At 40.1% G+C, this 27401-nt stretch overlaps 5 protein-coding genes across 9 annotated transcripts in view; 2 read left to right on the top strand and 3 right to left on the bottom strand.

Moving 5' to 3' along the window:
• Positions 1-198: 198 nt before the first annotated feature.
• LOC115583933 (probable N-acetyltransferase camello) lies at positions 199-5654 on the bottom strand. Its single transcript, XM_030421202.1, has 3 exons — positions 5022-5654; positions 3628-4263; positions 199-732 (listed from the first exon to the last, which is right to left on the bottom strand). The coding sequence occupies exons 2-3, from the start codon at positions 4249-4251 to the stop codon at positions 421-423; spliced, it is 936 nt and encodes a 311-aa protein (XP_030277062.1). The 5' UTR covers positions 4252-4263; positions 5022-5654; the 3' UTR covers positions 199-420.
• A 138-nt stretch (positions 5655-5792) lies between these two features.
• On the bottom strand, positions 5793-13131 carry LOC115583934 (probable N-acetyltransferase camello). 3 transcript variants are annotated; one of them, XM_030421205.1, is made up of 2 exons: positions 12859-13131; positions 5793-6883 (listed from the first exon to the last, which is right to left on the bottom strand). In XM_030421205.1, exon 2 carries the CDS (start codon positions 6869-6871, stop codon positions 6200-6202), a length of 672 nt encoding a protein of 223 aa, XP_030277065.1. In that variant the 5' UTR covers positions 6872-6883; positions 12859-13131; the 3' UTR covers positions 5793-6199. The 3 variants fall into 3 exon arrangements, with proteins under 3 accessions (XP_030277065.1, XP_030277063.1, XP_030277064.1); XM_030421203.1 differs by having other exon boundaries at positions 12698-13119; XM_030421204.1 differs by lacking the exon at positions 12859-13131 and adding an exon at positions 12344-12663.
• A 1932-nt stretch (positions 13132-15063) lies between these two features.
• On the bottom strand, positions 15064-16233 carry LOC115583932 (adenosine receptor A1-like). Its single transcript, XM_030421200.1, has 2 exons — positions 15885-16233; positions 15064-15736 (listed from the first exon to the last, which is right to left on the bottom strand). Exons 1-2 carry the CDS (start codon positions 16211-16213, stop codon positions 15085-15087), a joined length of 981 nt encoding a protein of 326 aa, XP_030277060.1. The 5' UTR covers positions 16214-16233; the 3' UTR covers positions 15064-15084.
• Positions 16234-19768: 3535 nt separating this feature from the next.
• On the top strand, positions 19769-23009 carry LOC115583141 (uncharacterized). The gene is made up of 6 exons (XM_030419617.1): positions 19769-19929; positions 20040-20188; positions 20340-20413; positions 20958-21056; positions 21995-22093; positions 22351-23009. Exons 1-6 carry the CDS (start codon positions 19822-19824, stop codon positions 22512-22514), a joined length of 693 nt encoding a protein of 230 aa, XP_030275477.1. The 5' UTR covers positions 19769-19821; the 3' UTR covers positions 22515-23009.
• An 812-nt stretch (positions 23010-23821) lies between these two features.
• slc12a5a (solute carrier family 12 member 5a) overlaps positions 23822-27401 on the top strand; it is a 168706-nt gene continuing 165126 nt past the window's right edge. Inside the window, exon 1 of one of the 3 annotated variants that reach the window (XM_030419606.1) lies at positions 23822-24252. In XM_030419606.1, the coding sequence (XP_030275466.1) occupies positions 24090-24252 (163 nt within the window). In that variant the 5' untranslated portion in view covers positions 23822-24089. The remainder of the gene's footprint in view (positions 24253-27401) is intronic. The other 2 variants (XM_030419605.1, XM_030419608.1) reach the window with 2 other exon arrangements.

Below are 27401 nucleotides of genomic sequence, written 5' to 3'. Positions count from 1 at the left end.
GAGGAACATAACAGGAATGTCACTGAAGCTGATCAGGGTTATTCCAGGACTACAGCTGTTTCTTCATTCTTAAGATTGTTGCCCTGGCCAGCATTAACATCCAAGAGGGAACTGATGAGTTGGTGTGTTTCAGGACCAGACTGAAGCCCAGTTTCTTGTACAGGGCCACTGCAGCTTGCTGAGTGGATTTGGTCTCCAGCACCACTGCCGAAAAGCCTCGTTCCTTACAGAAGTCAATCACAGTCTGAGTCAGCCTGACACCAAGGCCCATCCGTCTGCATGTTGGTGCGATGATCAACCTGAACAGTTCCCCGTATTGTTCATTACCACTTTGCTTACCCACCACGGCCACCATACCCACGATCTGGGCAATCCCTTCAACCTCAGCCTCTGCCACCCAGTAACAGTCGTCCGGTCTGCTCAGATAGTTCCCAGGGATGTCCTGCATGTCTGTCTCGAGTTTATTTCTGACATAACCTGAATATATCTCATGACAGCAGCAGTAGACAATGCCCACCCAGGCTCCTGGTAACACCACTGCCCCCAACACAGAGCCGAGGAGGTAGCCAGCAACACACAGACTAGAGTGATGGTGATGTACAGAGGGCTGAATATGGCGTTGTTAAAACATGGTTGGATGTGTTCAAGGTTGCCGGCGCTGAACAGGGATAACACTGTGTCCTTGTCTGAGTGACGGTAGTGGCGGATCACCAGCTGCATGACTGGAGGGAGCTAGAGGGAAATAAAATAAAGGATTAACATGTAAAAATTATGGTGTGTTAAGCTCTTTTTTTCTATATTTTTCTCAAAAATAGAAAATTCCCTTGAATGATATTTGTCTGTTGATTTACTAGTGGATTTATCGACTAATTTTCATGCCTTAAATGTTTTATATGAGAGTCACATTACTGTCATTATTGTTATCACTGCTTAAAGGAGAAGTTCACCTAATGACATGGTTGTAACTAAGTAGATTACATGGTGTAATGCATTCTGAAGTAGAAGTAAAATTACAGACGTAAAAAAAATTCATAAACGCACAAAAAGTTGCCTAGATGTAATTAGTTACTTAAAAAACATTCATGTCAGGTTGATGTACAGCCATTAAAAGATAACAACACTTGCACTGGACACCTGCAGCCCTTGTATGTCGAACTGGGTCGTCGTCTTATTTATAAAATCTCCCGTTCAGCAGAAATCCCAAACTTCGCGTATCTAAGGAACCAGGATGCAGTTTAGTGGAGGTTGAACATTGACTCACTCAGCGGCCACGTTATCTTTTAATCTGCACTTAAATCAGTCAGATGTGACATTGATTAACAGACGTACTCAACAGCCTCCAACTAAAAACACACCTGTAAGTACAAAAAGTAACAACATCAACTTTATTTTGCACAGTGGTGTCAAACAGGTGGGGACCATGAGGGGGCCCATTATCATACCTGCCACCACTCCTGATTGTCGCAGGATGTTATGTTAAATCTGGACACAGCTTTGGAGGTGGAGACCCATTATTTACATCATTACGTTTCACATCACTGGCTGTCTTCTATTGGGTTGTTTAATCTGTAGCAGAGCATCATGTATTTCAACATGATCACATCTTGTAGGTCAAATCTGAATCTGCAAAGTAATTAATATCTATAGAAATACTCTATAGAAAGGAACTCAAAAAATGACCTTGAGTACAGTAGTTGCGTATACACCAAATGGGCATAACATTATGACCACTGACAGGTGAGGCGAGAAACACTGATTATCTCTTCATCATGGCACCTGTTAGTGGGTGGGTTATATTAGGCAGCAAGTGCACTTGTTGTCCTCAAAGTTGATGTGTTATATGAAGGAAAAATGGGCAAGCATCAGGATTTGAGTGAATCTGACCAGGGCCAAATTGTGATGGCTAGACGACTGGGTCACAGCATCTCCAAAACTGCAGCTCTTGTGGGGTGTTTCTGGTCTGCAGTGGTCAGTATCTATCAGAAGTGGTCCAAGGAAGAAACAGTGGTGAACCTGCGACAGGGTCATGGGGGCCAAGGCTCATTGACGCACATGGGGAAGCGAAGGCTGGCCCGTGAAGTCCAATCCAACAGACGAGCTACTGTTGCTCAAATTGCTGAAGGAGTTAATACTGGTTCTGATAGAAAGGTGTCAGAATACACAGTGCACTGCAGTTTGTTGCGTATGGGGCTGCATAGCCACAGACCAATCAGAGTGCCAATGCTGACCTCTGTCAACCACCGAAAGCGCCAACAATTGTCATGTGTGAATCAGAACTGGACAATGAAGCAATGGAAGAAGGTGGCCTGGTCTGATGAATCACGTTTTCTTTTACATCACATGGATGGCAGGGTGCGCGTGCTTCTCTTAACTGGGTAACACATGGCACCAGGATGCACTATGGGAAGAAGGCAAGCCAGCGGAGGCAGTTGATGCTCAGGGCAATGTTCTGCTGGGAAACCTTGGGTCCTGCCATCCATGTGGATGTTAATTTAACACGTACCACCTACCTAAACATTGTTGCCATGTACACCCTTTCATGGAAACTGTATTCCCTGATGGCTGTGGCCTCTTTCAGCAGGATAATGCACCGTGCCACAAAGTAAAAAATGGTTCAGGAATGGATTGAGGAGCACAACAACGAGTGTGAGATCTCAATCCATTTTCCTGGAAATTCATGAAAGCCCTATCTCGCAACTTACAGGACTTAAAGGATCTGCTGCTAGCATCTTGGTGCCAGATACCACAGCACACCTCAGGGGTCTAGTAGAGTCCATGAAAAAGGGGGACCAACACAATATTTGGCAGATCGTCATGATGTTTAGCCTGATCGGTGTATGTACTTTAAGTACATTCCACCATTTCTTCTTGTGCCTTGAACTTAGACATCATCCCCACACACATATTACGTATTTGAATTGAGTCAGTATCAATGAATACAATACAGTAGACAGCACTGGCTCACATCACAGACAGGTGCTGCAGGGTTACATGGCACCCTCTAGTGTATACCTTTCCAAAGAGCAGCCCTCACTTTTGATAAATAATGTTTAACCTCACCGTTAATAAATTGACTTTATCCAGATCACTGAAGAACATTATGTTCTACCAAGCTGTCAGGGAACAAACTGACTCATGGTCAAAATCGACCGTCTGCTGACTCATTGTCAAACTGTCATGGCTTTAGGGACATTTAATTTTTTCTTGCTTCATTTTGTGCCAATTGAATATGTGTACATAGTAGTTCAACAGTCTATGAGTTCTGACATGGCCTTTCAGACAAATAAAGCAGAAGAGTGTTTAAATATTCAGAGAGGAGGGTCTCACAGTAAACACAGCTGAACAAGATTTGTAGGCAAGGACATCTCCATCACTACAGCACATTCTACCCTCATCAGAATATTACAATTTCTTGTGATCTGGATGATAACATATTAGGCCATATTTCAATTCCGATTGTATTTGGATTAAATGTGCTGTTATAATTTGAGTAAAGCATGATCAATTCATGAGATTAAATCACTAATAAAGAGGAACATAACAGGAACCTCACAGTAGCTGATCAGGGTTATTCCAGGACTACAGCTGTTTCTTCATTCTTAAGAGTGTTGCCCTGGTCAGCATTACCATCCAAGAGGGAGCTGCTGCATTCGTCTGATTTAGAACCAGACTGAAGCCCAGTTTCTTGTACAGGGCCACTGCAGCTTGCTGAGTTGAGCTGGTCTCCAGCACCACCGCAGAAAAGCCTTGTTCCTTACAGAAGTCAATCACGGTCTGAACCAGCCTGATGCCAAGGCCCATCCGTCTGCATGTTGGTGCGATGATCAACCTGAACAGTTCCCCGTATTGTTCATTACCACTTTGCTTACCCACCACGGCCACCATACCCACGATCTGGGCAATCCCTTCAACCTCAGCCTCTGCCACCCAGTAACAGTCGTCCGGTCTGCTCAGATAGTTCCCCGGGATGTCCTGCATGTTTGTTCTGAGTGTATTTCTGACATACCGTGAATATATCTCATGGCAGCAGCAGTAGACAATGCCCACCCAGGCTCCTGGTAACACCACTGCCCCCAACACAGAGCCGAGGAGATAGCCAGCAACACACAGAGCCAGAGTGATGGTGATGTACAGAGGGCTGGATATGGTGTTGTTAAAACATGGTTGGATGTGTTCAAGGGTGCCGGCGCTGAACAGGGTTAACACTGTGTCCTTGTCTGACGGACGGTAACGGCGGATCACCAGCTGCATGACTGGAGGGAACTAGTTGAAAATAAAACAACGGATTAACATGTGAAAATTATGGTGCATTAAGCTCTAATGTGATGTAAGGAATGATTATTTTCATTATTGAGTCATCTGCTGATTTTTTCTCAAAAATAGAAAATTCCCTTGAAAGTTATGTCTTTTGATTTACTAGTGGATTTATCGACCCATTTCTATGTCTAAAATGTTTTATATGAGAGTCACGTTACTGTCATTATTGTTATCACTGCTTAAGAAGGAAGTTCACCTAATGACATGGTTGTAACTAAGTAGATGACATGGTGTAATGCATTCTGATGTAGAAGTAAAATTACAGACTTAAAAAAAATCATAAAGTTACAAGAACCACACCCCAAACATGACTTAGTTACAGTAGTCTGAGTGGCCTAGATGTAATTAGTTACTTCCGCTGTCTTTGCTTTTCAGTGATTCAGTTAAGATAGTCCTCACCCTACACTAACCTGTGATTTCTAGCTTGACGATGGAAGAATAGCTTTGCTAAAGCAGCAGACATGTAATCTATTTAAACAGGAACCTGTTTCTCTTTAAATCTGATCATATTTTAAGGATGAGCTTCCAGACTCTTTTACCAATGACTGCTGGTTTTAAATATTGTTATGTAACTGTTGCTCTGGGTATTTTTGTCTCATCTTTGAGAATACAATCATTAAACTCATGGAAAAACACACTTATAAGCTGTTTAAAGGTTTAACAACATGTGTAATATACAGATTCTAATTGAAAAAGTCTCTTACATCGATCAGGCGGGTTGTGAAGCTGGTCTTTGTCGATCAGAGGTATGGTCCAGCTGGCAGCAGCTCAAATTACCGTTGTGTAGAAAGTTAAAAAACTTTTATGTTGGGTCAAAGTACAGCCATGTAAAGATAACAACACTGGCACAGGACACCTGCAGCCTTTATATGTTAAACTGGGTTGTTTGTTTATAAAATCTCCCGGAAATCCCAAACATAGTGTATCTGTGAATCCGGATGCAGTTTGGTGTAGGTTGAATATTGACTAACACAGCGGCCATGTTATCTTGTTATCTACACTTAAATCACTGAGAGATGTGTAACTGACTTGGAGAGAAAGTCAACAGACGCAGACCAAAATCACACAGGTTTAGGTGCAAAAGTAACAAAATCAAATAACTTTTGCACAGTGGTGTCAACAGGTGGGGGCCATGAGGGGCCCCTTTATCATACCTGCAACCACTCCTGATTGTCCCAGGATGTTATAGTAAATCTGGACACAGCCTTGGAGGTGGAGAACATTCATTCCTATGAAAGAGAGTTCCGCTTTAGTGCACTGCTATCTGCTAATGTGAGGGAATCACAGATCTACGCCTCTTAACCTGTTCACAGTGTCATCATGGCTGCCGTGATAATATGAAACATGTTTGATTTTAACGCTTTCAAATCTGGATGATTTCATCTGTACTTCCTGAGCGGTTTTGTTTCTCTTTGTTTTTTTTTTTCTATAGCTAAAACAATGTTAATTGATGAAACAGACAGAGCTTACAAATAAAAGCTTGACAGATATATAATATTTTGACAGATACAGCAATAGGATTCACGATAAATGGGAATGATAATTTTTACAATATCCAATATTTATTTCAGTAAAAAAAAAAATGATAATGTGAATTTGTTTTGTGTCAGCACCAAAAAATTATGTTATCTTGGAACTGGAGAACAAGATTTGTAGACAAGGACATCTCTGCGACACTATAGCACATTCCACCTTCATCAAAAAATTAAAGCTTCTAGTGATTTGAATAATGCCATATTAGGACATATTACAATTTTGATTATATTTGGATTAATTGTGCAGTCATAATTTGAGTAAAGCATGATCAATTCATGAGCTGAAATCACTGATAAAGAGGAACATAACAGGAGTGTCACAGTAGCTGATGAGTGTTATTCCATAACTATAGTTTTTTCTTCATTATTAAAACTGTGACCCTCCCCAGCCTTAACATCCAAGAGGGAACTGCTGCATCTGTGTGATTTAGAACCAGGTTGAAGCCCAGTTTCTTGTACAGGGCTACTGCAGCTTGCTGAGTGGAGCTGGTCTCCAGCACCACCGCAGAAAAGCCTCGTTCCTTACAGAAGTCAATCACAGTCTGAGCCAGCCTGACGCCAAGGCCCATCCGTCTGCACGTTGGTGCGATGATCATCCTGAACAGTTCACCATGTCGTTCGTTACCGTTTTGTTTACCCACCACGGCCACCATACCCACGATCTGGGCAATCCCTTCAACCTCAGCCTCTGCCACCCAGTAACAGTCGTCCGGTCTGCTCAGATAGTTCCCAGGGATGTCCTGCATGTTTGTTCTGATTGTATTTCTGACATAACCTGAATATATCTCATGACAGCAGCAGTAGACAAGGCCCACCCAGGCTCCTGGTAACACCACTGCCCCCAACACAGAGCCGAGGAGGTAGCCAGCAACACACAGAGCCAGAGTGATGGTGATGTACAGAGGGCTGGATATGGCGTTGTTAAAACATGGTTGGATGTGTTCCTTGATGCCAACGCTGAAAAGGGATAACACTGTGTCCTTGTCTGAGGGACGGTAGCGGCGGATCACCAGCTGCATGACTGAAGGGAACTAGAGAGAAATAAAATAAAGGATTAACATGTGAAACTTATGGTGCATTAAGCTCTTAAGTGATGCAAGGAATGATTATTTTCATTAATTGATTTATCTGCTGATTTTTTTCTCAAAGTAGAAAACTGTGAGATATGCTCGTCATAGTGTCCCGCAGCTTGAGGTGTCTTCAAATTCCTACAGATGAAAGATTTTCAGTTTACTATCACACATGACAAACAATCCTCACTGAGAAGTTAAACTCATCGATGTTTGGTATTTCTGCATGAATAATAGTTGTCTGTCAATTGACTGGTGGATTTATTGATTAAATTCCATGTCTAAAACTTTTAATATGAGATTCACATTACTGTCAAATGTGTCATTTGTGTTTTCACTCTTTAGCCCTATATGACCATTTGTATCATATTTGATACGTAAGGTTCTGAGACCTCTATCTTATCAACATAATCAATACTTTCCTTAAAAACCTGGGCCCGTATTCACAAAGACTTTTATCTTAATGTTAGGAGTACTCCTAAATCGGGCTAAAAGTTTTTATGTAGGAGTCTTTTCTTAAAAGTAATTCACAAAGCCGCTGAGACCTACTTTTAGTTATGAAAACAGTAAACTCCTAAACTAGAAGTAACTCTATGTTGCTATGGATGACGTCGTTTTATAAGGACGCACTTAGAAGCGGTGACAACGGTGATTGGTTGTTGAGTGACAGAGCAGCCCATTGAAAAGTCATTTAGGCTACGCAATGCATGAAGTGAAAATAAGGAAGTTGCCTACAAGCCCATGACAAAGCCTATGAAAAGATATTGGATAAAGAAATGTATTTATGAGGAGAATTAATTGACCCCTCCCCCCCCCAAAAAAACAAAAATGCTTCGGACAAAAATGACAAATTAGAAGATTGCGATGAAAAGCGTAAATTGTCAATAAAAGCGGCATTTGCTCGAAAAGCTGTGTCAAACCACTCTCTATTAAAATTCGGGAATCGTGTGTTGATCCGGGCCATTTCGCAACAATGTCCAGTATATTGTAACGTGTGTCAAAGACATTTTGTGTATTGATGGAATGCAACCTTTTCCGATTGACAAAAGCCCTATTCGCACGGGACTAGTATAACGTGGGGACCTCCAGTAATTTGTAATAATAGCGGAGGTCGTCTGTGATCTTAATCCCGTGCGAATCTGCCACGTTCGTAATTTGTAAAGTAAAAATTGCACCGTGAATTACCTAACATATTTCACCAAACACAGAGGTCATGTGATAATATTAGTTCCGTGCGAATCGGCATCTCTGAGATTTGGGGTCGTTTTTTGTTTTTCTTGAGGTTTTTTGTGTTTTCCACACCTTTTTTCTGCCTTTTTCCTGGTCGAGAATTATGGAGGCTGCATTGGGAATTATAAATTAAAGTTTTGACAGCATTTTGGGTGCAAATTCAGAAGGCTCATCAGAAGAGCGAAATCTCGAAAGGTGATTGGATGGATTACATGCATGGCAGCATGCGGTAAGGAACATTTTTCCATCTTTCACCAGGCTCACAAGTTATTATATTAAAAATATCCATATCTAACAGTTGTGCTGCTCCAGCAAGGGCTACGGTGCGATCGACCCGGATGATAATGTCAGTAAATTCGAGTTAAAACACAAAATTCGCTTATCCTGTGCGAATGCGCCGCACGAAACACGGATGTGGTGGGATCATTTCTAAATCACTTGAGGTCCCCAGGTAATACTAGTCCTGTGCGAAGAGCTGCATTTTCCCCGTAGACAAATGAGTGTTGCCAAACATTTTAACTCTGGCGTTATTGGGTTGTTTCAGTTGGCTAGGGACGTTATTGCGTCCCTCACCAACTCAACCACAACTTCAATCCCTTAGCGGTCCATCCAACATCGTTTTAATAATTCCCTGTTATTTAGTGTCTTCAAAACATTCTGCTGTGACCAGGTCTTAGCGGTTAGGAGTCCTCTGGACTACTTCTAAGGTCTCCCAGACTTAGGTGCTACTTTTAGGCTTAAAATGTTTTATGAATAACTCTCATTTTCAAAAATTAGGAGTCCTAAAGTTACGACTGACACGCCCATTGTTTTTAGGAGTTGCTCCTAAATTCGCCTGTTAGGAGCTACTTTTAGCCTTAAGATTCTTTGTGAATACGGGCCCTGTTGTATATCACCTGATACTTGTATTCTGCCTACTAGTGGATAGTCATTCCTGGCAGTGAAAGGATTTTTTTTGGCTTTTTCAAAATGGCCGCTGTCATTAAATCATTCTCACACTTTTGGCAGGAAAATCTTTGCTAATTTTCAAGAAGTTACAGTAGGAATAATATTTATATTGTTACTCATTTTTTTAAGTAAATATGTTCTGTATTGAATCAATGCATAATTGCTTAATGATTCATTCTTTATATTACAGTTAAACTGTGTTAAAAATGTGTGTATCAAATTTGATACTGCAGGTATTTATCCCTGAATGGTCATGTCACATTTTTGTAATGTAATCTACATCAATCCTACCACAATACAACCACACACTATTTTGCAAGCACTGCACCAGCAATCACCTCTCGCATGCCTACTGTGAAGGTGTAAGGTGCATCTTTGCCTGAACAAGGACCGAAACTGTTTTTGTGCTGACCACAAAGTGAAAAAAAAAAGGCTGTGAAAAGTTTTATGTATAAAAAAACAATGAGAGAAACTGCCTAAGATGTTCTATATTTTCAAAATGTTATTTGCACAATTTGATTTGTATCTAAAATCAACATTTTTTTGAGCAAATAGTTGCCAAAAATGCCCAATGTATCAAATGTGATACAGAAAATATCTCATAAACAAAATGATATAGAAATTTTTTTTGAATTGATTTCGTTAAAAGGTTTTATAAACATCTCAGTTCCAAAAAATTTGAATTTTCTGACAATGTTTTGATGGGTCAGGCTTTACAGGGTTAAGATGGAAGTTTGCTGAATAACATGACAAAAACATAGCATTAGTAATTGTGTTTAATTGGGTATCATCAATTAAAATTTGATTAGAATAGATTTTTCTCATTTTATATGTCAACAAGTAAATGGTGGAAAATCAATTAGTTGCTCTAAACATCGATACTATAACGTCACAAAGAAATCAAAACAAAGGAAACACTGACTTTAAAGCGTCAAATATTATAATTCAATAAACTTCAAGTATATTGTGATGGTAACTCTATGGTGCTTCTGCTTTTGTACTAAAATGTTTAACTGATCGATAATTTGTTGCAGATTAAATACCTCAGTAATCTGGTATCACTACTAAATCTTAGGAAACGTTATGGTTTCACAATATTACACATTTATAATTATGATCACTATTATTCTCAGCAATGACGCTTAAAGGAATTAAAACAGAAGGACTTTTTCTAGGTTGAACAAAATTAATCATTCTAATTTTACAAACTAAGATGTCCTAAAACACATGAAATATAAACTTTTATTAACACGAACACAGAAGAGTCCAAATGCACACACTATGATCACCAAAATTATATTCTATTAGTTCTCTGACACTGTTCTAAATGTACAGAGTTTGTGTAAATGTACAGTTCAAAAGTTTGGAATCACCTGCCACACTGATGTTTTTCTTCTTTCCTTCAATAACGGCTATTTGTACATAATGTGTATGTGTATTTCGGACACCTAACATATTATTTACATTTAAATTAGTTAACACTTTGGGCAGATAATGATGATAGTCAAATGATTAAAACCCCCATTTAGCAGTGCAGCAACAGTGCTGTCAGGCAGGGGACAATACTACGCAATCATTATCTCCCCAAATAGCCTTCAGTTCTGTTTTTCCGGTCCAGAAATGCAAAAGTGACCCTAGAATAGATCATTGAACCACATTAGTACAATGGGCAAGGCTTTTTATGCCAGCCAGAATCTGTTTGTCTCTGTCTTCTTCTGTCTATTCAGTAGTTAAATTGAATAGATTCAAATTGGGATAGGCCATAGTGTTTTCAGATGTTATTCAGCTGAGGTGGAAAGAGAACTGAAAAACTGTACAAGTACAGTTAAATGACTGAAATATTACTCAATTACAAGTACTGGTACTGTTTAATGGGTAGGACGAGGGTAGACTGATTATCAGCCCTTGTTGATTATAGGAGCCGATATTCAGCATTTTTCAATTATTGGTATCGGGGGGTTTTCTGTTAGATTGCCAAACATATAAACTAATTTTAAAATGTGCTACTTTGGCTCTGATGCAACACCCTTTCACTCAATGTCACAATATCTGATTAGTAACACATCACACTGAATAGCCCATAAACACTGAATAATCTGATTCTGCAAAGTAACTAGTAACTAAATTAATCAAATAAATGTGGTGGAGAGGAAGCAGCTGAGTAGCGGAAAATGGAACTATTCAAGTAAGGTACCTCAAAATTGTACTGAAAAACAGGACTTGAGGAACCTGTGAATTGCTTACTTCATCCGTCATTTTTTTAAATATTGACACTGACATTTTCATTTTAACGGCTATAAATGTCCGAAATATCGGTTTTCAGTCTCCTTAAATTCTTATAAACGGTATCTGCCTTGAAAAAGCTGTATGGGTCGACCACCATATATTAACAATCGATGTTTAATGCATTTTCAAATAGCAGGCGTTCGATCCGAGGCGTTTGATCCAAGGCGTTTGATCCAAGGCGTTTCATGTACATACGTCGATTCTATTTTTCTTTCCTTTTTAATCATTTTGTCTATTTTGCTATTGCTCATTCTTGTAATATTCTGCTGTGTTTTTGTAATATTCTGCTGTTGCGACAAACAAATTTCCCCGTCTGCAGGACATTAAAGGATTTCTGATTCTGATTGTGGTCATCTGCATATCTTCAGTTTTTATTTGCAGACCCACTACTGCTGTAACAAAATAATTCCCTGTCTGGGATCATTAAAGTAATTCTATCTATCTATCTATCTATCTATCTATCTATCTAAATGACTCCCATCTCCTGCTCTGTTCTGCTACAGTCATACTTCAACCTGCTGATTTCTGTCAGCGTATTCCTTCAACCAGCTGCAATCGAACAACCTTGGTGGTAACAAAAATGCACTTGAAAGGTTTAGATGTTACTTCTAATTGTACTCAGTACTCAGTTATGGTTATATTAACTTACTAGAGCACATGATGTAATGCATACGTAAGTACATGTTACAGACTTATAAGAAACACTCGTGAAAGTTTCATTATTATTGTACACTTGCCACTTAAACATGAACCTGTGCTCTCTTAAAGTCTGATCATATTTTGATGATAAGCTTCCAGATTTGTTTCCCATGACTGGTGATTTTTTGTTATTGTTATATAACTGTTGCTCTGTGGTATCGTTGTCTTTCTGCCCTTCCAGTTGTCAGTCTTATTCAACCACTGTACAGCGTTTTTATTCTCATGTGTACAAAATGACATGCAGTTATTTTGTACAACCTTAAAGCATGAAAAGAAGTCCTCTGCGCCAGCTGAATGGATTGTAGCCGGCTGCTAACACGGTCCCATCAGTCAAATGACCACATGATAACCGGATACTAACGAAGCTAAGCTCATGAAGCATACAACTAGCTGCAGATAACGTTAGCTCTGACCGGACGTTAGTAAACGTTGAGCTAACGTTAGCTAACCGGCTAAACTTTAGTAAGCTGACATCACAGGCCTGAAGTTAACTAGTCAATTTACGTAACTAGACTCAGTCGAAACTTGTGGGAAAACACACCTATAAGTCGTTTAACGATTAAACAATGGTTTTAATAAACACACTGCATTAAACAATTAACGGTGTCTTACATCACTCGGGCAGAGTTGTGAAGCTGGTCTTTGTCGAGCGGAGTTTAACGTTACGTCCGACTGGCAGCGGCTCAAATCAAAGTTGTGTGGAATGTCATAAAATAGTTACGTCGGATCGAAGTACAGCCATGCAAAGATAGAAAAACACTTGCACAGGACACCTGCAGCCTTTATACGTTGAGCTGGGTCGTCGTCTTGTTCATAAAAGCTCCCGTTCAGCAGGAAAATCCCAATCCCAATCCCGTATGTGTGAAACCAGGATGCAGTTTAGTGTAGGTTGACCATTGACTCACTCAGCGGCCACGTTATCTTATAATCTACACTTAAATCACTGACAGATGTGACATTGATTAACAGAGGTATTCAACAGCCTCTGACCAAAACCACACAGGTTTCAGTGCAAGGGTAACGATGTCAGCTTAATTTTTTGCACAGTGGTGTCAACAGGTGGGGGCCACGAGGGGCCCCTTCATCATACCCCCACCACTCCTGACTGCAGTGTTGCCAGATCTCGCGGGAGAAACAAGCAAGTGGGCTATGAAAACAAGCCCAAAACAATGAACTTCTCTGGTTGTGGTAAAAAAAAAAAAAAAAAAAAAAGATCTCATTACACTTTGCACACACATAAATATCACCCTGAATCCAGAAATGTATTGCATTGTATCATTTCATTTATTATTGTTTTTATATGTTTTGATCCTTTTTTGTTTTCCAGGACTTTAAAAAAATATGACATACAATACAATAAAGAGGATCGAGGAAGAACAAGCCCAAAAAACCCGCAACCTGCAACTACCAACAAGCAACTTTACAGAAAAACAAGCCTAAAATCGCTTATAATGAGCAGACTTGGCAACTGTGTTCAAATCTGAGTAAGTAATTAGTAACTTTTGAAATACTTCAGTTACTTACCAACCTTTCTACTGGTACACTAAACTTAAACATCATTCCCACACACATATATTAAGCCTTGCCTTTATCAAACTGACTTAATCAAGATCACGGAACAACTTTTCTCCTGATTGCCAGTCAGTGGCGGTTCTGGGGAGGGGGCCAACAGGGGCCGGTGGCCCTGTAAATCTGAGTCCAGATGATTTTGCAATGATTTTGTACTGAAAGGAAAGGTGGAAATAAAGTTTCTCAGCAGTTTACTACCCAAGTAAAAACGTTGAAATTGTAAACACTGTTTTAAGTCCCATTTATCTCTTGTCTGAATGAAGGGGTTGTCTTTTTTTCCCGGGTTGTATGTGCCCCTCCAACAACAAAAAAGCCGACCCCAACCTGGCCCCCCTATTAAAACTGGTCTAGACCCGCCACTGTTGCCAGTCCTTACTGGGGGAAAAAAGAAAACCATCTGACGAAGCCTCTCCACTCACTCAGACGTATTTAACCTTCTGTTTTTGTAAAATCCACATTTATCCAGTGTCAGTCAACAGAGACTCGTGTGCTGATGGGCTGTTGGGACAGTTGACATACAAACACACAGGAACAAGCAGCAGCTCTGCTACAATAAATGCCCAGTAATGAGTAAATAAATGCTGCAGTGAAACCATGAAGATTCATTTTAGAGATCAAGGTTTAGGTAAACACTGATACAGCCTTTGAACATTCGATATCAGAGCTATGATTGATTTGTTCAAATCATTTATTGGGAAAAAAGTCCCAACGTTTGCACAAATTTAAGGATTCACTGTTTATTTTTGCATTTTTCCACAATCTTCTGATATTTTATTGACAGAAAAAAGTCTTTGGTTGCAGCCATAATTCACATAATTACCTTAAACAAAATTGTGTGGTTTTTAAATGACTCTATTTTATCTTACAGTTAAAAAAAAAACAAAAACGAAAAACAACTATTTCTACAACATCTTCTACAGAAGGTTACATGACAATGGCTGCCAGGTAGCTACTGAGTTTCTTATGGTGTAAGTCACAGAAAGTCTCACTTCCTCGTAGACTAGAAACTGTTTTAAGAGCAGACATTTAGGGAAGTATGCTTGTTTCCAAATGTATTCAGAGACAGGTGCGATTATTGATAATTTTGTATTTCCCATATAGAGATTGTATAGTAAAGCATAATATTAGAACCAGTTTAGCTGAAAGACTGAAACTATCCTCATGCATGTTCACTTTACAGGAAGTAAATACACACAAAATGCAAAACTCAGCTCTACAGAAAATTTAAAACCACAGCTGACAACAAAACTACTTAAAATACTGTGTATCTGATAACATAACTGATTAACTTCAATTAAATTTAAAAAATAAAAGCTTAGCCAACTAAATGAAAACAATTAAAACAAAGAAAATCAATCTTCGTATTAAACTATGTTTTTTTATAGCCATATATTGATTAAGAACAAACACTTAAACAAGGAAATATTCCTTCACTCTTTTTTGGCCAGACTCGTCATGTTACTGAATTTGTTGTCAGTCGAATTGCTCGTCTGTGATCCGTGATTTTCTTCTCCACATGCGAGACCCCTTCTCCAGATCTTCAGATATGCTGCCTTGATCTTTTGTATTTTGAACGCGTAGACGATTGGGTTGACGGCTGAGTTTGCGTGAGAAAGCAGGATGCCAACATAGAAAGCTGATACTGGCACATGATCGATCCAACCAAAGTAAGTGACGCAGTTCATTGTGTGTAGAGGGAGCCAGGACAGGGCAAACAGAACCAAGACCAGAGACAGAGATCCTGCCAGTTGTTTCTCTTTCCTTAGGTAGCTCTGACAGTGGTTCTGGACCCCGTTGCCTGGTTTCTCTCGAAGGTTTCTTAGAATTGTGCAGAAAATGTAGGCATACAAAACAGTCATCACAGACAGAGGGATGAAGTGGCAGAGCAGAAAACTGAAGTAAACCAGGTATGACATGGGAATCACTGCTATAAACTGACAGACAATAGTAGAGTTGGCCGACTCAGACAAGGTGTCATGGTTGTTCCATCCAAGCATGGGAGCAAAACTCAATGGTATTGCAACAAGCCAACATGCTGCTACCACAAGCCAAGAGTGTCTCTGTGTTACAGTCCTTTTGTACCTAAAAAGAAAACAAGCAATAATAATCGTATCATCAATTATTGATGTATTTTTGGAAATATAAATGTTATAATTATGCATTTAATTTCAGCAGGAGATAATACTGCACACTGAGACAATCAGGAAGCAGTATATCTGAGTAGGCTTACCTGAGAGGGATATACACCCGGAGGAATCGGTCCACTGCAATGGCCATGAGAGACAAAACTGAGACCAGGGTCAACAGGATGACCACACAGCTGATGAAGAGACAGCCGTGGAACGAAGTCTTCACTCGTCCGTCAACAAGCACAGCCAACGGGATGGCCAAGCAGCCAACCATCAAGTCAGCCACAGCCAGAGAGACGATGAGGCAGAAGGTAGGCTGCCTAATGCTTTTACTGCGCCACAGCGCCACGATAACCAACAAGTTACCAAGACAACAGCAAACAGCGATGAGCACCTCCAACACCGTGTAGATAACCTCTCCCACATCCATTGTGCTTCTTCTCAAGGTTATGTTTGATGATTAACGGTGTGACGAGAGTGAATGTGAGCCTGAGCCTGAATTTGCTGTGCTCTTGTAACACCTTTGAGGAAGTCTTCACTCTTTCAGCATTTTTTTTTTTCCTTTAATAACACATATGCGTGGTTAAGCATACTTGGAGCCAAAGGTACTCTCAGTGGTTTATTTCAGTCGCTAGAAAAGCGAGCTATGGGGCTAATGCGAAGGAAGCCGCTAAGCCACATCCTTAGCTTGCTGTGCCTCCGAACAGAACCACTTTGCTAAAAGTGGCTAGATTGGTGCAGCTGATGTTGTGTTTATGCAGATGAGGTGGTGCACTGCAAACTCCTATATATATTTTGACATGAAACTGAATTTCCGCTTAAATACTCTAGGCTTCCTCTTTTTTTCACTGTTGTTGATGCGCCCGAACAGGGTAAAATAGAAAGACTAAGTTCATTATGATACATTTGTACTTCCTTTTTTAAGGGCTTCATAATAATGAATTATACCAACGCTTCGTAGATTAATTAAAAAACATTATTATGAACAATGTCTGGATTTCAAGAAAGTGAAAAAAAATAAACCTCTGGATGTTGTTAGTCCTCCTCAAGCACAACACTTCACAAATGGACTGTTGGACCACTCATCCTCTTAAAAAAGGTTTCAGAGCGTCTGGACCTAAAGCAATTTATTAATGATTTATGCGATGGCTTTAACAGCTCGAGGCACTGCAACTTGCTGCAGACTCAGACAACAAAACCAAATACAGAAAAGAGCTGCAAATACACAAAAAGCCAACTGAAGTCTGGGTCAGCATCCGTTTATCTAGTTATTTTGTTGAATCTGGAAACAGGTAAAACTCTTTTACGACAGGAATATTTGTCGAGGAAAAGGCCTCATTGTTTCCTGTGTTCTGCAGAGGCTTATCTGCATCGTGCATTTACCTGCAGATGAAAAAAAGGTTTGTCAAGCCTTTTTGAAATAGAAAATGATGGGTTGATTTTTAAATAAAAAAGCAGGAAATTTTCTGCTACTTAGAGACAATAAACTGGGTTCATCAGTGATGGCACTTGTATTTAAAAATATGTGTGCTCAAGAGTCTTCTGCTCAATCTTAAAGCAGGCGTCTCTGTTTCTGTTGTGTTTGCTCAGTCTGTGAAAATATGCAGCAGTAAAAAAAAAAACCCTTGATTAACCAGGGAGTCATGGTTTGGATTTTTTGTTTTAGTGATTTCCTGTTTCATGTGGTGAGCCTCTCTCTGTGAGTCACATTTTACTCTCCACTTCCTGTGTATTTAAGACTGTGTTTACACATTAGTCCTTGTAAGTTCATCTGTTTGTGTCCTTACGTCAGCCCTGCATCTCCTGCGTTCTCTGTCAGGCTCCCTGTGTTGCCCTCTGTGCTCCTGCCTGCGTTCCCACTGCTTCATTGGTCTGTACTTTGTTTCAGCAGCTCAGTCACCTGCTGTGTGTCTCCGAAATGCAACAACAAGTAACGTGTTGTAACATGGCATTTGAGTCTTTCGGAAAATGATAAATGCAGTTCCTCCACTATCTTAAGATGTTTGATTTGAGAGAGACCATATTCCAATTATAAATATTCTAATTATCCTCACCCTGCTTTTTCGTTTGTTTTTCTATCTGCAGGATGTCTCATTTTTCTATGACTCACTCTGTATTGAGTGTTTTGTCAGATTGTTATTTGGGGAGATTATGTGTGCTCTCATGCCTCTGGGCGCACGGAGAGCTGTTTTTCTCTCCTACTCTGCTCTTTGCTGGACCGACTTTGCTACCACCGCTTCTCAGTGGTAGTTTCTGCAATAGGTTTTTATGTTTTTTTATTCCTTCAAGATCTTTATAAGGTACTGAACTGTGTATATAATGAAATGTAATGCTTGTAAGTAGCAGACAGACCCAGCGGGGCACATGGCACAACCTGCTCTGTCATTATCTCACTGGGGCCTTCAGGGGCAAAGCCTATCCGAGACAGAAAGTCATATATCAGGGTCATACGCAGGGTTTAGGAAATACCAAGGTCCAAAACCTGAGCTTACTATGCGGTTTCAGGGCATGCCAGCATGAAACAAAATTATCTCTCTTTCTTTTCCCTTTGTGTCTCCTGTGCTTTTCTCTCTCGGGATCCTTTTCTTTGTCTCTCTGCTTTCTGCTCCCTCTCTCTCATTTCCTCCCATCTGTCTGCCCTCAACATTAAATTATTTTTGTTCATTTCTCTTGTCTGTCCTCTACTCTTTGTTCTCTCACCCTCTGTAATCACTGCCTGTCCCCTTCTGTCCGACTCCTCACTCGTATCTCCTGCGACAGGGTATTAAACATGATTTAGTTAAAATATATACACCTTCTTTGTTTCATCTTTGAGTTCACATCATTTGGATTCCAAATGTTTCTCAATCATTACCTAAATGTAAGCAAAATGGCCGACACACACCTATTTGACGTATCTGAGAAGGTGTGGATAAGACCGACATGACACTGTCACAAAGTTTATGAACATTGTCATTAAGTGCAGTTCGGTCAATTATTGTCAACCCCCATTAAAATGACATAATTGACCAAATGCTGAACTATCAAGGTGAACATCATAAACATTATACAATTTAAACATTAGCATGTTAGCCGTGTGAGCATGTTACATGTCAGCATTTAGCTCAAAACCCTGCAGCTAGCATGGCTGTTCTGCTGTGTCCCAAATCAGTTGTACATACTGATTCTACACGGTATATAATACATATTTGATTAGTATACGAATCAACATCCATTTTATACAGACAGAAATAGGTAGAATATGAGCAACTACATTAATTTAAAGCTGATATATTATGCTATTTTTTCTCATACTATCCAGTACTGTCAGCTCACACACGCCTAACCCCGCACCGCCAACAACAACACAGCAGCTGTGGGAAATCAATTCTCACAAGCCAAACTAGCTGCCAGGCGTGAATTATGAAAATGTGTGACATAGTGCCAAAGTGTGATGTCACAAAGTCACAGAATTACTGACGACGCATTTCAGGAGCAGTGTTTTCTGTGGAGCTTTCTGTTGGACTTTGACCTTTTTAGCTCTTAAGATCTGTAACATGCACAAAAACCTTAAAAAAAACCAAAATAAAACTGAAGGAAAATAATGAAAAAGCACAATGAGTCTCCTTTAACTTTTTTCAAGCCATGAACAGCTTGCCTATTACCTTTGAGCATTGCATTATTGGTGAATAGCGTATGTCATAACATGTTGAAAATCAACCATATAGTTTGCACACTGTCAGCTTTAAATATACTAAAACTTATCCTCTGTCCAGGTTGAACACACTGTGTACTGAAAACTAACCACTGAAAGGGACTGGGGCACACACTATAAATCTGCAAAACATAGAGGGAACACAACCCCACATACCCTTGCAGATACATGCCAGTTTGTTTGATATGTAAACAAAAGTTTACTGGAACTGCGAACATCCCAGGTTAACATTCAGTTGGCCTTGGACCCTCTCAAACAGGGGTGGGTGGATATAGCACAAGCATAATTGGTCAGTGATATCAATAATAGTAAGCCCTGGGAGCGAAACAGGTATCAGAGCCGCGATGAAGACTTTGTGTGTTGCTGTTGTTGTGTTGAGTCTCATCTCAGTGTGTCAGCCTGCCTCGCTGGCCTGTGAGAAGCTGTTGAAGCCAGCGGACACAAGTCCAGAAGTAAGTCTCTCTCTGAACATCTGTGACTAGCTTTGTGTTTTTCAAAACTAAATTGAACCCTTGGAACAGTCAAATAGTTACAAGATCTCCTTTCCTTCCTGATCTTTCAGTTTTCCGGGACCTGGTATGTCATTGCAGCATCCTCAGGCAGCTGTTTTGCTACAGCATTACTGGATGCAATGTTTTTGATAAGTGTAAAGGTTGGCATTGACTCAAAGGAGACGCCGAACCTCTATGATGCCCACTTTAGGGTTAAAATGTGAGCAATCTGTTGTTTGTTTGTTTTTACATGTAAAGATGTTTATATTGTTGTTTAATTTGTTGCATGTATTAGTATTTGTTCATCATACATCACAGTGCTCTATACAGTTGTTCTTTCAGTTTTGTAATACTGAATAAATCCTTTACAGAAATGGATTATGCACAAATGTATCGCTACCCTTATTCTTTGTGAACAACACCATATTTGACGTCGACAGAAACAGTAAGATTTTTGTTTAATATACTGTGTGCACTGGTGTTTAATTATGTGTCTCTTCGAATTAGCTCTCAACACTGCACCTGGCTGACTCTCTGGCTCATTTACCTGCTGTTCTCACTCATTCTGTGTGATTACCATCCACAAAACAGACTCCGACTTCTGCTGCAGTCAAATAATATAAATCGGAAATAATCGGTACAACACTGCAAATACTACACAATATATTATTGTGATATTTTCTTGTTATTTTTGCCAATATAATAAAAGTAACTTGTTAATAACGATATTTACATATCATCCAACTTTTTCACACATTGTTGAGTTAATTTGACTGTAATATATTTTAAATGGCCCTGCGAGGAGCTGGCAACTTGTCCAGGGAGTACCCTGCCCTCGCCCAGAGACAGTTGGGATTGGCTCCAGCAAAAACCCCCACGACCCCATAAAAGGGATAAAGCGGTTACAGACAATGGATCGATGGATATATTTTAAATGTGAACCATTTATTGTATTAGCACCATTCACATTTTTTTAATGCTTCCAACAGATATCCCAACTGGCAAACCAGATGTGCTGCTGTACAGTGGTTGTCCCGACTGCTTCGTGGTGAGGGGGTATGATGGCATTGACTCGATGATGCTCACAAGTAAGGAGAAAAAAGGGATTATATAATAGAAATATAAAAAATATTAAACGATATTTCCAATAATGGCTGAGGGACTAATTTGCACTCTAATATGTGCTCTCAAAGGGTTGTTTGAAATTAGTAAATAAAAAAGAAGTACAACAATGACTTGGTTTTATAATATTTATACATTTTTGGGATGTCAGATTTTAATTAAATGATGATCCCTTAACTTTTCAATCAATCATCAGGTCAAAGTTATGAGTTTGTCTAATTCTTTGGTTTATGGCCAGATACTAGCAAAACTAATGTTATTGCCATCAGTCATCAGTCACTCACTGTACCTGTGTTTAGTGCAAATTAGCATGCTAATACACTAACACGAGATTGTAATTTCCCTGAGTCTTGATTTATCAGGGACTGATAATGGATAGTGAAAATCTGAAGGAAATCAGGTCATATTTCAAGGTGAAACAACACATTTATAACCTGTTAGCTAATGTTAGCATTCAGCCGCTTCATTGCAAGCGTTACCGTTTGATTACATCAGGTGCATTCCACTCCAAGGTGTCCAAGGTGTGTGTTGATACAAATAATGTATGTCTTTTCCCCCATACTGTGTAATAAAAACAAACAGTAATGTTAGCTAGGAAGTGGTTGAATGCTAATGTTATGTGTTGTCTAATGGAAGCTAACAGGTTATCAAAAAAATGTTGTTCTACCTTGAAACTGGCCCATCATTGATTCTAGTTTTCTAGTCATGACTCCAACTGGAAATCATTAATTATTAATGTGCTGAGGGACTAATTTCCTTTCCCTAACTTCAGCACATTAATACTTCTGTAAATATATAAACTATAGCATGCTGGATTACAGTGGTGTTGACTAAACTTGTTGACTTTTTAAAAACAGAACATCATCACAGGGCTTTCATCTGAAATGTGACACCTCTTTAACAGGTAGGAGACAGAATGTCACTGCAGCTGAGCTGAAGGAGTTTGAGACACAGACACGGTGTCGCGGCTGGACCAAAACGATAGTCTTAAACTCAGATCACAGTGAGTCTTGAAAGAAAAATGTTCATGTAGAGTAAGATGTCTTTGCAGTGAATATATGAAAAGCAAAGTGGCGCTGTACAATGTTAACAGTTGAAGACATATTGTTTTATTTCCTTCAGTGGCGTAGTTGGTACACAGACATACGTTCTTGCAATTGTGAAATTCCTCATGTTCATTAGAGAAATTTTATATGAAATAGTGTTTTTTCACATTGTCAGTTCTGTTATTTTTCTAACTTTCTTTTTTGCTCCCTACAGACTACGTAGACTGCCCATCCCTTGATGATGCTGGCGATAATGATACTTCCGGATTTTCAGACATATTCTATGAAAGAATCAGTGCCAATTATCAAGAGCCCCTCAAGTGTCTCTTACAGGAAAGTCTTGGCAACCCCTGGCAGTGGATAGAGAGTTTATGGTGAAGTGTCAGGGCATTACTACAACAAATGTTCACTCACACCAATCATGTTTTTGTCAAATAGTACAACCCTTCTTCAGATGTAAAGTCTTGAAGGGAATTGGTTACTGTGTGGTTCACTGTTTTAAAGTCATAGACTCTTAAACATATCTGTCTTTTCTTTAAAGTACAGCTATTTTTTCAAATAACATTACATTCAATTATACTACAATCGAGTGTTCACCAATATGCCTTTGGACAAAATTATTATGGCATTAGAAAGTTGTGTCATGATCTGCAGCCAGCAATCACGACATTACAGCACAACAGCTCTTACATCTGCATCAATATTTAATTAAATTGCATAATACTGCAGGAGTGCTGCATGAAAAATGTTTACACAAGTTTCCCGCTTTCCTTGAATACTCTGTCCAAGTTTTGTACTTTCAGCAAACATTTGCACGTTTCAAACGTGCCTGAAATAAACTTCAGATTACAATAAAGATGATAATGGGCATTCTTGATTTGAAATGTGATTCTTATTCCAAAAAGAGAGCAGCATGCACCCATCCCTGATTACCTCCACCTACCACCACCATATGTGTAGTTCATGGCACAATTCAGGATAAAAAAAATATTTGTCACTCTCCATTCACTACCATGGAAAGTTTTCCAAAATTGAGAGCTGAAGTCACACACCTTTCTGTTTGAACAGTGTCATGAATCCCACGTATGATGTTTGTCAGATTGAAAGATGATTTTCCAAGTCTATAAAGTTGCAGTTTGTCATAAAACTAGTAATTCATTTTCACTTTAATTTACTTTTATTTTGACTCAGGTATCTTTAATGTAACGTCTTTAGGGCACATAATGCTAGTGATGCTAACTTCCAGGTTAGCCAACAAAAATACACAATCACTGCTGCCCACACTGTAGAGGGAAGTTACCCACTTTGCCAGCTTTAAATCCACACCTCTCTACAACCAGTTGCTGTTTTATCAGTATTTCTCTCACTCTTTAATATATGTCTCTCCTCAAATATAAAACAAGCTCAAAGTGTTATTAGCTCTCCGGTGCTCAGCGGCAGCAGACCGACTGACTGACTTGACAGTTGAGCTTTATTCTGCGGTTGCCTAGCAACGCCAACTAGATGGGTGCGTGGCTTCGAAAGCTATCATTAAAATAACTAAAATAACTCAAAAAAAAAAAATAGATGGCACGATTCATTTTTCACGCGTTGAATGTGATAAAGTGTCTCGTTTGATTAATAAAGTGTGTTTCGGGTTTTTCTTTGTGATTTTCTTTAAAACGGCGCCACAAACGCCGAACATTCGGCTCTAGGACCCAGGTGCACGGCAGCCACCAGACACCGGTTGATGAGATGGTCCACTCGCCGTTACACTACATCTAAATACCCGACAAAGAGCGGCTGTTCACCCTGGACAGAGTAGTCCGAGGTGAGCTAACCAGACGGTGAGGGCGGACCACAAAAACGAGAGCGAAGCGAGAGCGTCTTTTTTTTTCTCTCTCTCTGTCTTTGTCCGTCCGCGTCACCCCGCACCGTGGCCAAAAGACCCCGCTTGTCTGACCGGCGACAACCATGAGCCAGAGGTTTACCGTCTCCAAGAGCGACGGCGACCGGCGCCCCTCAGACATCCAGGGGGAGGTGAACCAGCTGTTTGAGGGAGACGAGCCCCCGACCAGCAGCGGCGCGGAGGGGGAGGACGCAGCCGGCGCCGAGGAGGTGGTGGTGGTGCTGAAAGGTAGGCTGTCACTCACCAGGTTCATCCAGTTAGCTATAGGCTATAAGCTAGCAGTGCTGATGCCTGACTCCTGTTCGGTGGCACCACATTGTCTATGGACAGATGTGTGTGACTGGAATCTTAAGCGGCCACGGTGGGTCAATAACGGAGGCACTGCAAAGCGCCTGAATGCCCCCCACCATTCCTGCTATATTTCTGTAGTGACAGGCGCATTGCTTTTAAATAATGAAAGTTGCATGCATGCTTACATATATGTTGACAAAAAAATGTGTTTATTTTGCTTTGTTTTTCATGTGGTCTGTTGATTTTGTATGACCCTGACATGTTGCTCTCGCTGCATGCATTAAATGATCATTGTCTTGCTGCACAAGTCAGCAGTGGTCACTCTGAAAGCCACTGTTCGCTCTTCATTCCTCAGTCTGATAGACCTAACTTTAAGTGGACTGATTTATGGGGGTTGGAGTGTACCCTTCTTCCATTTGATCAGTGAAGATGTCATCTTCCGCACTTGAAATCACAGCATGTGAGCTGGGAAATTACCTGCTTCCCTGTTGTTGAGAAAGGAGATGTCAATGTCAAGTGCGTTTTCAACCTTGTGACTTGTCCTGCACCGGCAAATTATTTCATTGGGCGACGGCTTCCAAAGTTGGTGAATATCCTGTTTCTCCTCTGTTGCTGAGTTGTGTCCAAGGTGGGTGCACATTTATTTTATAAAACACAGGACAATCTGGGTGCTCAACAGAGGGATGAATTTGATTAAGGCTGAATAAAAAACATAGTTGGTCAAACACCCCCCCCCCCCCCCCCCCCCCCAGCCCTGTCTTCTCAGAACCAGCGCCATTGTGGTCCAATCCTGTCACCACCTCACCTGATTGAAATAATCAAGGTCCTGTCAGTCATGCCTGAATTGAATGCGGCAGTGCAGAACAAATGGTGGCAAAAAATTCCCATTGGACCTTGGAATGGAAGCCTTTACCATTAGCAATGATTAGCATTAGAAAAAGTGCAATCGCTCAGGTCCAGTCAAGTGCAAATAAAGATTTGTCTGCAAAATGAATCAGTACATTTTATACTGTCTTTAAGCTGTGACGGCTGCTACATTAATGACATTTCAGATTAATTGAGCAGGCTCCCTAGATTCCCATAAATTCCTTTATTGCAGCTGTAGATTTGTGGCTCCTTAGTCTCTGTTTTAAGTAGGCTTAGTTAAGCATTCAGTTTAACTCATATTCATTGGTCTAAAGCTGTGACCAGCATGACACCACTACCTTCAGTCCATACGCTTAATGCTATATACTTACCCTTCTCACTGGATATATTAGATGTCAACCCCTTGTCCTAACATCATTCTTGCTGCGCCAGTGCTCAATACTGCTGACAGATCTCCACTATTGAACCAGACGGTCACGGAGGTGAGGAAGGAAAGCTTTCACTTGCCAGTCCAACACTCCCCTTGCTACATGTGCCTGCAGAAAGCCACCATATCCTCCTGTCCAGGCGAATTAACATACAAATGCCTCCTCAGCATTTCTCTAGTCGAACTCCCCAGCGTGTATCAATCATCCCTCTGGACGTAAAAGATGGCTGCGTGGGTCAGTAGGAACAAATCTCTCTATCTCCTTGAGTTCCCCTTAAGACATGGGGAATGCTTTACTGAAGGACTTCCCCTCATATATGCCTTGCTCAGTCTGAGCCGCAGCCTTGTGGAGACTGACGTCTCTGCATCCACTTTGCTGGTTGCCATAGTGACGCCGTACTATGAGTTTTCGCACAAATGGTCTTGTACTGAGGTAAAAAAACACTTCAGATCAAGCAAGTACCATTATGAAATACATTTCTGGCTGGGATGGGATGGCGTGATACTATTTTCTCCTTCCTGTTCTTTGTTCTGTGTGGCTTGAAATCGATGTAATGGAACAAAATGAAAAACCATAGATGAAAATCAGATTTGTACACCATACTGTGGGAGGATAAAAATGGAGGTGGCTAAGGAATTTTCTTATTTCTCCTGTATGAAAGAGGTGCATATTAGGACTGAGGCTAACCATTTTCATTATTGTCTAATTGTCTTTTGTATTTGTTTTCTTTTGAATTATTTTGTGAAATGTTGAAAAACAAAAACATTTTTAATATCCCAGATGATGACATTTTATATAACATAATTTAACTTGACTTGATGATTGTATTATGATACTAAACAAAGAGACAGAAATCTTTACATCTGAAAAGCTGAAACCAGAGAATATTTAGCATTTTATCTGACTCAAATTCATTCTTTATCAAAACAGTGTGTAGCAGTATAGATAGCATCAAACATAATTTCATATTCTGTGTGTGAGTGTGAGTACATATAATTCATACTCGAAGTGGTGTGTAGAATATGACCCTGAATGTGCTTATGCACATGTCTGGATCTATAAATGTAATTATGCCATTGTTGGCATCTTCCCGCTGTACAGTGTCTACTACAGCCCTCTATCAGTCTCGTTCTTGTTTTATGTGGTGGACCACAGCAATTTGAAAATTCTTCCCCCTTGTCCTGGACCTGTGATCCTGTTTCTATTGATCCAGAGGGAGGTGTGAGCTCAGTCGGCTCAGCCAGCCAGTGTGGTTGATGATGACTGGCTGCAGCAGCAGGGAAGATCTTCGTCTGGCTGCCAAGTGCCCTCTCTGCCCTTGACCTTGCTTGCAGCGTAAGGAGATATATCTTTGTTAGATTGGTTGGGCTCAGTGGAATGGTCTGCAGATGGGCTCACGATGGGCTGCCTGTTTGTCACCTTGCAGGTGGCAAAGCAGGGAGGCTTTGAAACTTCTGTAAAATCATGTTTACTGTACATCTGATGAATATCCATTATTCAGTTTTCTTCTGATTCTGTTTGGTCTACATCTACTCAGGGAGCTAGCTGGTTCTTTGGCTGCTTAGTGGTCCACTATGTATATGTATATTTGTAGTAAAATGAAAAAATGTTGTATAGATAACTCCTCATTTCAGCACACTTCAATAATGAAGTCGATGAGAATGAGCTGAAAGATTCTGAAAAGCTCCGTAAATCATAGACGAAGTGCAGGGTCAGGTGATCTTTGGGTTGTCACATTTAACATTTTAGTTTGATTAATTGCTAAAAGATATTCATTAAAGGATCTTTAAT

The sequence above is a fragment of the Sparus aurata genome, chromosome 6 (assembly GCF_900880675.1).
Source record: "Sparus aurata chromosome 6, fSpaAur1.1, whole genome shotgun sequence".
In the NCBI taxonomy this organism is placed as follows: domain Eukaryota; kingdom Metazoa; phylum Chordata; class Actinopteri; order Spariformes; family Sparidae; genus Sparus; species Sparus aurata.
This window is presented reverse-complemented; position numbering and strand designations above follow the sequence as displayed.

Bases quoted from the DNA above. Each gene is read 5' to 3' on its own strand.
- LOC115583934 (XM_030421205.1), bottom strand. From the start codon at position 6,871: ATGCAGCTGGTGATCCGCCGCTACCGTCCCTCAGACAAGGACACAGTG.
- LOC115583932 (XM_030421200.1), bottom strand. From the start codon at position 16,213: ATGGATGTGGGAGAGGTTATCTACACGGTGTTGGAGGTGCTCATCGCT. The intron at 15,737-15,884 runs GTAAGCCTACTC...TTTTCTTTTTAG, and splicing joins CGGGTGTATATCCCTCTCAG to GTACAAAAGGACTGTAACAC.
- LOC115583933 (XM_030421202.1), bottom strand. From the start codon at position 4,251: ATGCAGCTGGTGATCCGCCGTTACCGTCCGTCAGACAAGGACACAGTG. The intron at 733-3,627 runs GTAATGCTGACC...ATTTCCCTCTAG, and splicing joins CAGCAGCTCCCTCTTGGATG to CTCCCTCCAGTCATGCAGCT.
- LOC115583141 (XM_030419617.1), top strand. From the start codon at position 19,822: ATGAAGACTTTGTGTGTTGCTGTTGTTGTGTTGAGTCTCATCTCAGTG. The intron at 19,930-20,039 runs GTAAGTCTCTCT...CTGATCTTTCAG, and splicing joins CAGCGGACACAAGTCCAGAA to TTTTCCGGGACCTGGTATGT. The intron at 22,094-22,350 runs GTGAGTCTTGAA...TGCTCCCTACAG, and splicing joins AGTCTTAAACTCAGATCACA to ACTACGTAGACTGCCCATCC.